Source organism: Crotalus tigris, unplaced genomic scaffold (assembly GCF_016545835.1).
Source record: "Crotalus tigris isolate CLP2741 ecotype Arizona unplaced genomic scaffold, ASM1654583v1 scf7180000017663.5292952, whole genome shotgun sequence".
Taxonomy (NCBI): Eukaryota; Metazoa; Chordata; class Lepidosauria; order Squamata; family Viperidae; genus Crotalus; species Crotalus tigris.
In genome coordinates this window covers 250,218-264,235 of record NW_024096550.1, presented here as the reverse complement: position 1 = coordinate 264,235, position 14,018 = coordinate 250,218, and the positions used below count along the sequence as shown (strand labels likewise).

Sequence of the window (14,018 nt, the reverse complement as noted above, 5' to 3'; positions counted from 1 at the left end):
TCTCTCTCCTGCAGCGAAGTGCCCGTCTCTGAAGGGGACGCGAAAGTCCACGATTGGGAAGGGAAGCTGTCCGAGAACCGGGAATGGCAGGGGCTTGATGGATTGCCTAGTCAGGCCCTTCCGAGCACGGGCGCCAGAAAAAACCCCGCCTGGGGTTCCGTTTTGGACTGGCTCTGGCACCCCAATGCATTGCTTGGTCTCCCCTCCCCCCCAGTGTGTTTCTCTTGGCTGGACCTCTCCTTCCCCTGCATGCCCTTCCAGCTGCAAGCCTGCTTCAGGGGTGGGGTGGGGGGAGAGCCGACTTGGAAGCGGAACCATCTCCTGGGGGGAGGGGCCGGTTCCTGCAGCATCCAGCTCGCTGCTGCGTGGGAGGGAGGGAGGGAGGGAGGGGAGTTTGGACAGGGGGTGCATCATCTGGTGCTCTCAGGGGAGACCCTGAGCCGGATGTGCAGGAAGCCTCCCGTTGTGAGAATGCTGCCCAGGGCAGGATGCAGGGATGACTCCTCCAGGTTCTAGGCAGGGGGGCTTCTGAGGAGCCCCCTCCAAAGGGTCACTCGGGAGGCAAGAGATCATCAGGCTCTTTGTCCACACAGCTGCTCCTTTTTGCATATGTAAATATGTGCCGGTCAGTGTCCAAATCTGTCTTGTTCTCCCTTTCCTTCTGAGCAAAGAAACGGGGTCATCCTGGGGGGAGGGTTGGGTCCAAGGCAGTGCCCCGCCAGCGGGGGTCTCGGTTGCCTGAGGAAAAGGTCAGCCAGGCGGCCTGCCCGCCCACCACAGAGGGGGACCCCCCCCGCTTGCCCATTGCTCTGTGCGGTCCACATTGCTTGATGCCAAGGAGAGGGGAGGGGGTGGCCTCACAAAAATTATTTTTGTGCATGCTTTCTTAATTAAAAAAGTGAATGTTTATGGTTTAACCATTTTGGTGCCCCTGTTTCAATTTGTGGCAGCCTGCAGGACTGACGTCTTTAAGGCCCTCTTAGTCCTTGTTGAACACAAAAGCCTTCCCCTTGAACCTGGGACCCGCTCTGGGCCAGCCTCTCTGCTCAAAGGGAGGCTTTTGGCTTGGCTGGGGGGGGGGGAGGCTGCGAAGGGCCGAGCTGCCTGACGGGCTTCTCTGACAAAGCCTCCATCTCACTTCCCCCCCCCCCATAGTCGGAGGCCCAGAGTCCCACGGTGGCGGCAGTCCCGGAGAAGCCGAGCACTTCCTGCTTTTCCCTGTGGCTTCCCTGGCTTTGTCCTGCTGCTCTCCCAGGCAGCTGCACCTGCACAGGGGGACTCCTCAAATCACGGCCATTCATTCAGTGACCTTTTAAAATTAGAGTGGGGCTGAACGAAGGGGCACAGACGATGCCTGCCCAAAGTTCCAACTACTGCAGCCCCCACCCCCCCATGGACATGTGATCAAAAGCTGGGCAAGGGCCTTCCCTTATGACGGAGTGCTGCAACCCCCCCCACACACACACTGGGCCAGAAGCCCTCCATCGCTAGCTAGCCCTACCCGTTGGCCAAGAGCCTCCCCCCACACACTCCAAGTGGCCTGGGCCTTCTCCCCGCTCCCCCTCGGCCCACTCCCCTTTCCTTGCTGTGCTGACAGGCGCACCTGGCCGATGGATGCCAGCTCAGAAAGCTCTCCAAGGGGTCTCCAGGAAGGCAGCCTTTGCCGAAAGTTGGCTCTCTCTCATTCTCTCTCTCTCACACACACACACACTCATCCCATCCAGCCGGAAGAGGAGCTCTGCTTCAGATTGAACATTGCAAGGAAACGGACGGAGGCCGTGGAGAGTTCCAGGTTTATTTTTCATGAAGTCCAGAAGCGCAATAAGAGAAACCGTCCCTAATGAATGTATGAAAAGTATCCCTTTCTCTCCCCCCCCCCACTGAATCCTCAATCCTCGCAAGTGCAGCACCAACCCCCGCCTCTTGTGGCTCCTCTGAAGGCACTCCACTTGGGAGGTGTTTCAGTGGGAACCAAGCGCTGGGGGAAGGGGGGCATCTCGCAGGAGCCCAGCCCAGGCTCCAGACCCCTCCCCACCCTGGGTTGCTGATCTGCTGACCCAACTGAACGAAGCACGCTGCCCATCCTGGCTGAAACATAAGAGCTGGATTCTAAGGCAGCTGGTGGGACTCTTGTACAAGGAGTGGCAACTGAAGAAATGTTATCTTCTTTTTAAACATCCTCAAAAATATGTGAAAAATACTCATTGCTGACGTGCTACAGATACAAGCCATTTAAAATAGCCCAGATAAAATGAATGCAAAAAGGTCAGTAGGAGTGCCGATTGTAGCCTAAGCCAGCATTTCCCCACACACACACACACACACAAACTTGACCAGAGACTTCCCTGAGCCTTTGACTGCCCGGAAGAGGCGCGTGAGAGGACCGAAACATCCACCTCGTTGCCCACTGTGGTTGTCTTGCTTTTCTCCTGGGAAGAGGCTGGCGAGGAGGGTTCCACAAAGGCCCCCTCAAATATCTCCTGCACCGTCTGGCAAACCTTCTTCCTGAAGTTCTGCCCCACAAAGACGTAGAGAAGAGGATTGATGCAGCTGTTGGCATAAGCGAGTGCGACGGACACACTGTCCCACCACAGCAGGGCCTGGTGAAGTGGCGTTTGGGGGGCAGCCAGGAGGAAGAGCAGCCCCGTGACGTGGTAGGGAGCCCAGCAGAGGAAGAAAGTGGCCACCACGAGCAGGATCACCTGCAGGGCCTTCCGGCGAGGTCCCACGAAGTGCTTCCTGAGCATCTTCCAGGCAATCAGAGCGTAGCAAGTGGCCATGATCGCAAAAGGCAGAAGGAAGCCGAATGTGGCTCTGGTGATGGTGGTGGACACAAAGATGCCAGGCGGTTGGGTTTCAGGGAATGGGGAAATGCTGGCTGGAGCGAAACTCGGATGGACCCTGGGAAAGTCCTTCGGCCTGGAAGGAGCAACAGTAACCTCCCTCATCAATAAATCTGTCTCTGTCTTGACTCTATAATGGTGTGATGCAGACAAGGGCACCATGATGTTTCCTTTGATTGCGTTTACAGTGGGGTAGGAAGGGTGTGGATCCAGATTCCCACCTGGGAAGGCACGGCCGTAGGTGCTCCCGGTGACCAAAAGAGCAGGGTCTTGAATGGGGGTCGTCTCCTCTATGGCTCCCAGATCATTCAGCCACTCGTCATCGTCATGTCTCCCCATTTTCAGCCACTCATCATCGTCATGTCTCCCCGTTTCCCAATTGTTGAGGCACTTGATATTGCCAAATTGATCCTCCAGGGCCTCCCGGTAGAAGAAGGAAGGGCAGCACAAAAGGAAGGCGAGGATCCAGATGACACCGCAGACCACGGACGCCAGCCTGACTGTCCGGTGATTCTGACACCAGACGGGTTTCATCACCAGGAGGCACCGGTCAATGCTGATGGTGGTGAGGAGGAAGATGCTGGCAAACATGTTGAAGATGACCGCAGAGGGGAGAATCTTGCAGAGGAGCCAGCCAAAAGGCCAGCGCTCACGGAGGGCCAGCTGGGCGATGGAGAACGGCAGGGAGAGGCAGCAGACCAGATCGGCGATCGCCAGGTGGAGGAACCAAACCGTGTTCACCGTTCGCTTCATCTTCAGGACTATTGCCCAGATGACCAGCCCATTTCCAGGAAAGCCCAAGAGGAAAGTGATGGAGAAAATGGCCAGAGAGGCGACTGAGGTGGAAGGCAACGGGAGAGGCTCGCCGTTTTCATCCCAGCTGCCGATTGCTGGCAATGGAGCCATTTTCCTTCACAAAAGGAAGCCTGAAAAAAAGTTTTTGAATCATTATCTCAGGTGTCAGGCGGATGTGGGGTTTTGCAGATGCCGCCTTCCCCAAAGGGCCCTTTATCCAGAGCTACGGCTGATCTCCTCAGCCAGCGTTGGGAAGATGGTTGTGGGGCAGATTCCCACAAAGTGTCGCTATTCTTTATCAGCCGGAAAGTGCTGGCCAGTCGGGGGATTTTTGCTTTGCTTTCCAACCACAAGATCCATGTCATTAGCTGGGTGGCTCCATTTGTACGTAGCAGAAATGTTAAGACAGGTTTTATAAACCTGTTAAGGGAGATTGTTTTAATTAATCCAGAAAGGATGTGTCGGTCCTGGTTAAAACTAGAAAATTCATTTGCTTTTAACTGTAAAAACCTATGGCTTTGAGAACTATTTCTCAAGATGGCAGAGGAGAGCCCGTTGGGAGAGTCTGGAACTGCGGAAGCTTCCTAATGTTCCCACCTGTAAAAAACCCCAGAAATTTGCCACCCACCAGGCTCTCGGCTCCCGAACCTTTGCAGCCTAAGGATTGGACCATGGAAAATCTCTGCACACTTTTACAGGATCTGGCCATATGAAAATCCGGGGATCACTTGGTTACACTGCTCTGACAAGCGTACCTGAAACAGCTACCTGCCCCCTTGAGAAAATGGGAGGGTGGCAGCCGTGGGAGAGGAAGCCCACCGCGTCCTGGCTGACCATCTGAAGCAGAACCCGAAGACAAAAGCCTCTCTTAGCCGTGCATTAAAGCGGCATCTCCGGGCTGGAAGCATGACAGTTAAAACCATTTTAAGCAGTGGACCTGGAACGATCCATCAGTGGAAGGGAAGTTGCCTCCAGAAGCTGTGAAGGCTCCAACACTGGAGGTTTTTAAGACTGGACAGCCACTGGTCTGGAATGGTAGAGGGTGAGGGTTCCTTCTCGGTTTCTGAACGTTTCGTTACCAGACTAGGTAACATCTTCAGCGGGGTTTAGGTATAGGGTCTCCTGCCTGAGCAGGGGGTTGGACTGGAAGACCTCTAAGGTCCCTTCTGCTCTGTTATTCCGTTAAAACCGACTTTTTGCCAAAGCGGCTACTCCTCCCTCCTCGGCTCCACAGAGCCCTCCTTTGCCCGCCTGCCCGGGATTAAGAGAAGGGGAAGACAACGCCAGGGGGTCGACCTCCTCTCCCGGAGTGGGCGGAGGCGGGCAAGGGGCGCTTCGTTCTGGCTCTCCTCAGGTTGCAGGACAACGGGGGCCGCCCAAAGCGAGTCGCCGCTTGAAAGCCAAGGCAGAGTTGAGCGGGGAGGGGGGATGCAGCCGGTCCAGGGAAAGCCCGGGGCTCTGGCCCGCCGCCGGGGGAGGGTCGCGGCCCCCGCCCCCCTCCTGCCCGCCAACAGCCCCTCGCTACCCCCCCCGCCCCTACCTGGGCTCCCTCGCTGCTGCTGCTGCCGCTGCTGCTCCTCCGCGCAGGCGAGACAGAGGGGAGCGAGGAAAAGTGCCCCATCAGCGCTTCGGAGGCGGCGGCCGCTCGGCCAGTTCCCCTTTCCCCGGGCGAGGGGGGGGAGGCTGAGCCGGGGCAATTCCCGGCCACTTGCGGGGCGGGGGCTGAAGCCCGCCTCGGCCGGGCAGAGAGAGCGCGCAGCTGCCCCGGGGGGGGGCAACCTGGGGCTGCCGTCGGTGGGAAGGAACTGCGGGGGCCCCTCCCCTCCGGTCTCCCCCCCACCCGCACCCCCCGGGAGCGGCCCCGCAGCCCCCCCACCCCTCCTGCCCGCGCACATGCGGAGCCCCCGGGAACGCCTTCCCGGCCCTGCCCAGGGGCGGGGCCGACATCGGGCTCCACCCTCCCAGCCCGGCCCCTCTGCCCCGCGCGGCTCTACGGCCCGGCGCCGCCCCCGCGGTCAGCCATAGAGGCCGGGAGGCAGGAGTGGAGCGGCGCCTGCGCGCTAGGACGCTGGGCGGAAGCGGCGGGCGAAAGGCGGCTGCGGGTCGTTTCCCTTCCGGCTCGCGGTCAGCTGGCGGGGGCGATGGCGGCGGCGGCGGCGGTCGAGGCGGAGTATGAGTCGGTGCTCTGCGTGAAGCCCGAGGTCAGCGTCTTCCGCATCCCGCCGCGGGCCTCCAACCGCGGCTACCGGTAGGAGGCCGAGCCTTGCGGCGCCGCGTCCCCCGCGGCCTTCCCGCCCCGAGCGAAGGTCGGCCCGATCCCCGCTGGGCCCCCGGGCGGAGGAGGGGCGGCGGTGCTGGGGAGGGGAGGCGGCTCTCCCGGGGCGGGGCAGGCCGCTCGGGGTCCGCCCGGCCTTCCCGGCCCCCCCTTGCTGTGGGGAGGGGGGTCCCCGGGGAGGGGGGGCTCCTCGGGCGCGCGGCCCCTCCGACGCTCAGCCGAGGCCCCCCGGGGAGCGGCGTCCCCCTCTTGCCGGAGCCTGCCGGCCGGGCCTTTCGGAGGGGGGCTCGCCCTCCCCCCGTCTTGCTTTCGCCCGGCCCACCCGTGGGGGGTGGAGGAGGGCGGGAGGGGCCTCCTCTGGGGCGGGGAGCGGGGCCCTGCCGGGGGGGGGAGGAAGGGGGGGAGGCGGGTGTCCCCCAACGTGAGGCCTGGCCAAGGGTCCCCTGCTGGCCATGATGCCCGCACAGGCAGCCCTCGACTTACGACCACCCTAACTGAGCAGAAATTTTTTGTTCCTAAGTGAGATGGTTGCTAAGTGAATTTTGTCCCGTTTTGCAACCTTTCTTGCCACAGCTGTTAAGTGAATCGCTGCAGTTGTTAAGCGAATCTGGCTCCCTGTTGACTTTCCTTGCCGGAAGGTCGCAAAAGGGGATCCCCTGACCCCGGGAGACGTCATAAATATGAACCACTTGCCAAGCATCCGACTGGGATGCTGCAACAGTCGGAAGTCTGGAGTGAGGGTCGCGGGTCACGTTCTCCAGCGGCCGTATGACTTTGAGTGGTCACTAAATGAACTGCCGCTGCTGCTTCCCTCGCAGGGCCTCTGACTGGAAGCTGGACCAGCCGGACTGGACGGGGCGCCTGCGCATCACCTCCAAGGGGAAGGTGGCCTATGTGAAGCTGGAGGACAAGGTCTCAGGTGAGGCAGGTGGGGGGGGTAGGGGGAGGCGGGGGGGGGGGGCACGAGAGCCCCAGGGACCCTGATCCAGGCATCCATAGGATGCATTGATGGGCTTTCAGCGTCTCGCTGCGATGACCTCCATCCTACGTCCTTACTCCCGATAGCCCAGGGTAGTTTCTCTCTTGGTGGGAGTGATAGGAACCTGCCGTCCTGCTTGGTGATATTTCAAACCACGGTTTCCGTTTAGTGCAGGTAATGAAGAGACAGCGGCCAGTGAAGTACTTGAGTTGTTTTTCTCTCGGCTTATGGAAAGTGATGCTATAAAGCAATTCAAACCAGTCCGTAATTATCTCTGAGTAAGGAGGTGTTGGGTGGTGTGGAATAACCACTAGTTTTATGGTGAGCCTTATTTTCAGTGCGTTTTTGGCAATACGGAATGCTTTCTGGCCTGGTTCTTGGATGCCTCCAAATCAGGATTTGTGCAAATTGGATTCCTTACCTCACTTGTGGCATGGCTGATTTTTGCAGTAGGCCCCAGCTTGAAGGTTTGTTTTGTCTTAGTCTTTTTTAGTTTTTATGCCAGAGTCCAGGCTGATTCTTTCTTTGTGTTCCAAACTGGCCTTTTAAGCCAAACTGGGCTCCCCCCCCCACATCTTCCCATCTCATTCTTGCCCATTTACCTGCCCCTCCTCATTCAAAACAGACCGATTGACTTTCAAATCACAACAAATAAAAGGCATCTTATTTATCAATTTTTTATTTAGTTAATTTGATTTTTTTAATTTGATTATTTTATAAAATATATAAATTGACTTGATATTTTGCCGCAGTGGTGCAGTGGTTAGAATGCACTATTGCAGGCAAACTCTGTCCACTGCCAGGAGTTTGATCTTGACTGGCTCAAAGTTGACTCAGACTTCTGTCCTTCCGAGGTCGGTAAAATGAGGACCCAGATTGTTGGGGGCAAATAGGCTGGCATTTGTGAACTGCTTAGAGAGGGGCTGTTTTAAAGCACTGTGAAAAGGTATATCAGTCAAAGGGCTATTGCTGTCTTCCTATTTATTGATCCAATCCTGTTGCAAAGCGTTGTCCTGGTGAGGGACCTGGTTCCAGGGGTCAGCTAGGGTTGCAGCAGGATGGCCTCCTGAGAGGGCGGGATGGCTTGGACCCACCCATCTCTTGGCCAGCTGGACGGAGGCTAGTCAGCTGCCTTCCCTGCCCTGGCCATTTTCTGAGCGGGCAGCTCTCTGTGGCAGCTGTTTGGCCAGAGCCCCCCAAAGGCGTTCTGAAGAGAGTCCGCTTTCCATTTTGCCTGCTGGGCCTCGAAGGCGTCTTTCTTCTTCTTGTTTCCGCCCAGGGGAGCTTTTCGCCCAGGCCCCGATTGACCAGTACCCTGGCATCGCTCTGGAGACGGTAAATGATTCGAGCCGGTATTTCGTCATCCGGATTCAGGATGGAAACGGTAAGAAAAAGGAGGAGGCTTCCTCTGGGCTGACGTGCTTGATGGGGGCCCCACAGAGCCCGCCTGCAGCTGCCCTCCCTCACAGGGAACTCTCACCATGGCCCAATGGCCATGGGACTCTAACTTTCTGCGGAACAATTTAACAATTCTGTGTAATTATTTAAAATAAAAAAAAATACCTTAATTTTTGTCAGTCCCATTTCATTCTGTCCCGCCTTTTGCATCCTTTATTTCATGATTCTGTTCCACCATTTCTTTGATATTAATGTAACTTTTGTCCAGCAACGAGTTGTCCCGTGGCAAGTTGGCCGTGACAAATTGTCAGAGACACACCCCCCCCCCTCTCCCATGGGTCTGGCCCCAGGAGACTGTCTTCAGAGAGCCAATAAACACCCCTCGGGGGCAGGTTAAGCGAAGTGTTTCGGGGCGGCCTAGCCCTGAGCAGAGCCCAAATGCCCGGGGAGGAGAATTCTGAGCCAAACGTGAGAGAGACGCTGAGCTTGGGGAGCGAGAGGAGAGATGAGGTGTAAAACTCCTCTCTCCCCAGTTGGGTCTCCTGCTGGGTGGAAAGGAGCAGGAGTGGCGCGAAGGACGGGTGTGGCGCGACTCCTGTTGCCAGCTGGGCTGTGACCGCCAGGCCTCATGGGCCTAAGGAAAGGGCTGTTCTTTGGGGCAGCGGCTGAGGCAGAGGCTGGCCTTCCTGTGGGAGGATCAGAAGGCCGAAGGCAGCGGAGTCGGCCCCTCCGCCTGATGGGGAGCCAGAGACTCCTCCCTGAAGGCCCCACACCCCACCAGGCACTGCCCCGCCTTGGCGAAAAGCCGCAGAGCGTTTCCAGGCGCTCTCAGTCTCCCCCGGCCGGCGGCTGCTCTAACCACTGTTGGCTTTCTTGATCAGGACGCAGCGCCTTCATCGGCATCGGCTTCGGCGACCGAGGCGACGCCTTTGACTTCAACGTGGCCCTGCAGGACCATTTCAAGTGAGTCTGCCTTGCTGCTCTGGCTCTTGATGGGCGGGGAGGGGGGGGGGAGTCTGCTGGGGGAGGGGCTGCACCCAGGGCCAGCCTGAGGGGGGGGGCGGGGGGAGAAACCTTCTTTTCCAGCTCTGCAGAAATGGAGCTGCTTCTGTCTGAAATGGTGTTCAGCTCAGTTCGTGTGTGTGTGTGTGTGTGTGTGTGTGTGTGTGTGTGTGTGTGTGTGTGATCCAGTCTCAAGGGATCAGGCTTTCTTAAAGGCTAAGGCCAAAAGGTGGGCCTGGTTGCATTGAAAGGTGTTCCAGCGTCTCATGGCCAGTCTCCTCTCCACAGCCCAGTGGCCAAAGGGAGGGAGAAGGTTTTTGAGCCGTTCCCTTGGGCAAGCTCACCAGCCAGAGAATAGGAGGTACAGGCAGACCTTGACCATCAACCATTCAGACTTAACGGCAGTGCTGAACTGATGGTGGCTAGGACAGATCCTCAGAGTTGCAGCATCCTCATGGTCACCCGATCACGATCTGGGTGCTTAGCAACCAGTTTGGACTTATGACCAGCTTCAGGGCCCCAGGATCGCATGATTGCCATTGGCAACATTTCCTGCAGACTTCCCCAGAAAGTCAGTGGGGAAGCTGGCAGGGAAGGCCGCAATTCACTCAGGTAAGCTTACTCCCCCCCCCCAGCACCCTTGCACTTGCTCAGCGCCAACCACTTGCGCACTCTCACTCCCCCTCCGCTTCCTCCGGGCCTGGCACTTGCAACTTCCTGCCAGCTTTCCTTCCAACTTCAGTTGTGGGAAGCCAGCAGGCAGTTGCCTCCCCAACAACAGCTTCGGGGTTCAGTTAACAACAGCAGCCGCCACTAAGCGGCACCCTCACGCTTTATGTCCGTGTTGCTTAGTGACAGGCCTTTCGGTCCCCGTTTTTGCCTCTCTCCTGCCTGGTTGCCGCCCTTCCCTGTCGCCGCCTCTCACTGCCTTCTCCGCTGCCTTTTGCCCGCAGGTGGGTGAAACAGGAGACGGATATCTGCAGGGAGTCCCAGGAGCTGGACAGCCGGCCCAAGCTCGACCTGGGCTTCAAGGAAGGCCAGACCATCAAACTGAACATCGGGGTGAGGCTCCCCTGCACGTCTTTCAAGGGGGGAGGGGGGTGATTCTGAGAGACCCCTCTTAATGCCGCTTTTCTCCCTTGGCAGAACATGCCCACCAAGAAAAGTGGGTCAGCGAAGCCCCGCCCAGCTGGCTCAGCGGGACTTAACCTCCTCCCCCCACCCCCGGGGGGCAAAGTGGCCCCTCCTCCCCCCGTCCCCCCTCTTTCCTCAACGGCCATCTCCAACCACGTAACTCCGCCCCCCGTGCTGAAGTCCAGCTGTGCTGGCCACGCAGGTAACGGCCGTTCTGGGGTGTCCGTGGGGTGACCCAGCTTGCCAGGGGCTGAGAGGGGGGGGCAGTAGGGGGCCCCTGACGGTCGCTGGGCAGGAATACCAGGCCGGCCAAAGGAGAGAGAGGGAGCCCCCGTCCTCCTTCCCTCTTGCCGGGCAGCAGGACCGAGGAAAGGCTGGGGCTTCAGGTGGGCCAGGGAGGGAGGCAACAACCCAAGCAAAGTACAGATAGTCCTCAACTTACGACAGTTCGCTTAGTAACCGTTCAAAGTTACAACAGCGCAGAAAAGAATGGCTTGCAGCCTCCCCCGTGGTCATGTGATCAAAATCCACAGGCTTGGCAACTGGCTCAGTTTTATGACAGTCGCCGTGTCCTGGGGTCACATGATCTCCTTTTGTGACCTCCTGGCAAGCAAAGCCAGTGGGGGAAACCCGGCTCACTTTAGGACCGTGTTACTAACTTCACTGCAGGGATTCAGTTAACAACTGTGGCAGGAAAGGTCGTAAAGTGGGACAAAGCTCACTGAACGAATGTCTCACTTAACAACAGAAACTTTGGGCTCAGTTGTGGTCGTAAGCCGAGGATTGCCTGTCTACACTGTGCTGGCACATTTGGGAGGTTCTCGGGCTCCCGGCAAGGTTTAGTGGAGCCGGGCAGCCCAGAGGGCCCTGCCTCTCCCGGCAAGAACGAAAAGGGGGCCGGGAGCAGAGCCTCCGCCAGGCGCAGTCAACCCGCTCCTGGCACTCCGGGTGCTGAGAAAGCCAAGCCGGGCGCGGCTCCCGCCTGGTGTCCTGAGCGAGTGCCAGAGGAGAACCGCTCTTGGTCCTCCTAACCCAAAACCACCTCCTTTGACCCATCCCCACTCCCCCCCCCACAGATGTTCTCCTAGACTTGGATGATTTGCCACCCCCCACCTCCAAGGCTCCCGCGGCGCCTACTGCCGTCCCACCCGGTGCAGACCTGTGGGGAGACTTCAACACTGCGCCCAGGTAAAGCGCCAGTTCTTAGACCTCAGACACTCTACTAGGGTAACATAACGGACACGTAATGTGTGAATAGGTCAGAAGGGTGGGGGGGGGCAACCGAAGTCCTGGCTCTTCTATCTCGGTCTGCCTGCCTCTTGAGTTACTTCTCTCGTGTGTCCAGGCAGAGGGGATTTCCTCTCGTTCTCTGTCCGGCCTCTGCTAAGCCCTCCCCACAGCGGCTGGAGATCTTGCTGGAAAGATGGGAGGGGTTCCTCTGGGGTGGGCCAGTCCTTGGGGGCCCCGGCCACTTCCCTCTCTCTCCTAATCCTTTCCCTCCCCCATTCCCCCCCCCCAGCGCAGTTCCCAGCCAGCCCGCTCAGCCATCCAGCTGGGTTCAGTTCTGAAGAAGCAGCAGCAGAACGGAGGAAACGGACACCGAGGCAGACGGACCCCCTGGGACTGGAGTTTCCTGACCTCTTTGGCCCTTCAGTTGAATCCTAATTTCCAGACAATCCTCCCCTGTTTTTCTTGATGTCCCCATTCCATTGACGCCCATTGCATTTTACCTCCTCCAGCAGAATTGCAAAAGCCTCCCGGAGCTGCTTCAGAATTTGCCCCACCCGGCGCTCTGGGAGAGCGAGGGAGGATGGCTGAAACCCCAGTTCCTGCTTCTGGTCAGTCCCCGAGGTCCAGGAGGCTGACCAGACGCGGCTTTTTGTTTGGGATCTCCAGCCAGGCTTTGTTTCCTTTCTCCCTGTGGGCCTCAGCAAGCAGCCATGGCCGGTCTCCATGCCAGCGCTCTGCCTGATGCTCGCCTGTTGGCGGAAGGCCAGAGCTGCTGCTGCAGATCTCTGCTCTGGGGGGGGGGGAGGAATCTGTTGGATACCTCTGTGGCAGCCCCCCCCTCCTGTTCAGATTGTAGTCGGGCCCCACTGGATCCTTTTTCTGCTTTGTATTTGGGGGGTCCTGCAATTTCCCCGGCTCCCTTCTCCCCGCTCAGTTCTGGTAAGGAGATCCCTTCCAAAGCTGGGTGCAGTGGTAACACCCAAGAGACCCTCCCGCTCCCACCACGCCTCTTCCCCGGGGGGGGGGCTCCTCCGCCCCCACCAGAGGGCTCCCTTCTGAGCCCAGTTTGTTGTGCCCTTGAGACGGGCTGCCTGGCATGCACGTAGCAGGGGGCCTGTGCCTGCCTGACGGAGCACGGCCCGCTCCTTAATCCGAGGAGCAGGGTGGTGTGGGGGTCTGCCCCTGCCAGGGAGGGTTGGGCTTCCTGGAGGCAGATTTCTGGCCAGTGTGCTTTGTAGCTGGAGAGCCTTTCCTACTCACGAAGGAGTTTCTGGCAGCGTCTCTTCCCTCTGCCTGCCCGCCCCGTGTCTTTTCGGGATCTGCGCAGGCCTTCCCTTCCCTCCTCTTGCCGTTGGCGACCTAGAATGGCTCTGGAACGCCTGCTTCGCTTGGCCCTCGCGTCCGGAGGCCGTTTTCTTGTTGTGCTCTAGATAACCGTTTTTCCCGGCAGGCTCGTGACCTCCTGGCCGATGACAGTTACGCTGCTGTAACCTTGGCTCTTGCCTGTGCATGTCCTGGGTGACCCCTGTGGTTTGGTGCTTCTCCTGTGGGTAGTTTTAAGTGAGCAAGGCACTTCCAGGTAGCCTCTCCCTGTTTTGTCGTCTCTCCACTCCCGGCCACATCTCGATCTCCTTTGCAGGGGAGCAGAGGACCTGCTCCGTTAGTATCATGAGAAAGACCGCAAAGAATGAAATGCACTTTCTGAAAATAGAGCCCCCTCCCCACTTACTCCTGAAGTTTTCTCTCTCTCAGCCGGCAGCTGAGGGCTCTGTTGGGCTGCAGCTCCTGTGGAAAGTGGGAGCCGTGGCCCAGCACAGCCGGAAGGCGCCTGGATGGGCTTGGCCGGTCCCACCCCTCCCTCTAGCCCTGCCATGCCCTGCCTGGAGGTTCTGGGTCCAGCTGACTCCTCTCCTTCCCTGGCAGGAGGCCCCTGGCCATTTCCACAGCCTCACGGTCATACCTCAAACAATTACGTGGCTTCCTAAATTGACTAATCGAATCGGGAGGCTGTCCCTCTGTGTGCGTGTTTTCTTAAGGCTAGTATTACCTAAATAATATGTATTGTCACAAACAGAAGTAATATTCATCTGTATGTATATAAAGTATAAGATGTACTGGATCAATAATAGCAAATAAAATGAGAATTAAACCTGGGAGAAGCTGTTCATTAAAGGGCAGCTCAGGTCTTTAAAGCCCCCCCCCCCCGCTCCTCCGGGCAGAGAGCTGGGAGGGGGGCTGGCGAGCTGCAGTGTGAGCCTTTAGCCTCCCTGGCAGTGCTGGAAGCTGCCCCTCCAGTCGGGAGGGGCAGAGGGGCCCTGCAGCACGCTGGCCTCTGCAGGGGGGCCGTCGGTGCGGGTCACGA

At 58.4% G+C, this 14,018-nt stretch overlaps 2 protein-coding genes across 4 annotated transcripts; one reads left to right on the top strand and one right to left on the bottom strand.

The window, feature by feature from the left end:
* Positions 1-1,795: 1,795 nt before the first annotated feature.
* On the bottom strand, positions 1,796-5,454 carry LOC120304860 (C3a anaphylatoxin chemotactic receptor-like). Its single transcript, XM_039335868.1, has 2 exons — positions 5,179-5,454; positions 1,796-3,769 (listed from the first exon to the last, which is right to left on the bottom strand). The coding sequence occupies exon 2, from the start codon at positions 3,747-3,749 to the stop codon at positions 2,202-2,204; it is 1,548 nt and encodes a 515-aa protein (XP_039191802.1). The 5' UTR covers positions 3,750-3,769; positions 5,179-5,454; the 3' UTR covers positions 1,796-2,201.
* A 207-nt stretch (positions 5,455-5,661) lies between these two features.
* On the top strand, positions 5,662-13,808 carry NECAP1 (NECAP endocytosis associated 1). Of its 3 annotated transcripts, none has more exons than XM_039335864.1 (9): positions 5,662-5,886; positions 6,732-6,832; positions 7,231-7,359; positions 8,172-8,276; positions 9,172-9,253; positions 10,246-10,354; positions 10,439-10,628; positions 11,503-11,614; positions 11,946-13,808. In XM_039335864.1, exons 1-9 carry the CDS (start codon positions 5,780-5,782, stop codon positions 11,992-11,994), a joined length of 984 nt encoding a protein of 327 aa, XP_039191798.1. In that variant the 5' UTR covers positions 5,662-5,779; the 3' UTR covers positions 11,995-13,808. The 3 variants fall into 3 exon arrangements, with proteins under 3 accessions (XP_039191798.1, XP_039191800.1, XP_039191801.1); XM_039335867.1 differs by having other exon boundaries at positions 5,702-5,839; XM_039335866.1 differs by lacking the exon at positions 7,231-7,359 and having other exon boundaries at positions 5,668-5,886.
* The last annotated feature ends 210 nt before the right edge of the window (positions 13,809-14,018 follow it).

What these genes read in the sequence shown, in the direction of transcription:
- LOC120304860 (XM_039335868.1), bottom strand. Translation starts at nt 3,749, where the DNA reads ATGGCTCCATTGCCAGCAATCGGCAGCTGGGATGAAAACGGCGAGCCT.
- NECAP1 (XM_039335864.1), top strand. Translation starts at nt 5,780, where the DNA reads ATGGCGGCGGCGGCGGCGGTCGAGGCGGAGTATGAGTCGGTGCTCTGC. An exon ending in GCTGGAGGACAAGGTCTCAG is followed by an intron (nt 6,833 to 7,230) that starts GTGAGGCAGGTG and finishes CCTTATTTTCAG; the next exon opens with TGCGTTTTTGGCAATACGGA. An exon ending in CCATCAAACTGAACATCGGG is followed by an intron (nt 10,355 to 10,438) that starts GTGAGGCTCCCC and finishes CTCCCTTGGCAG; the next exon opens with AACATGCCCACCAAGAAAAG.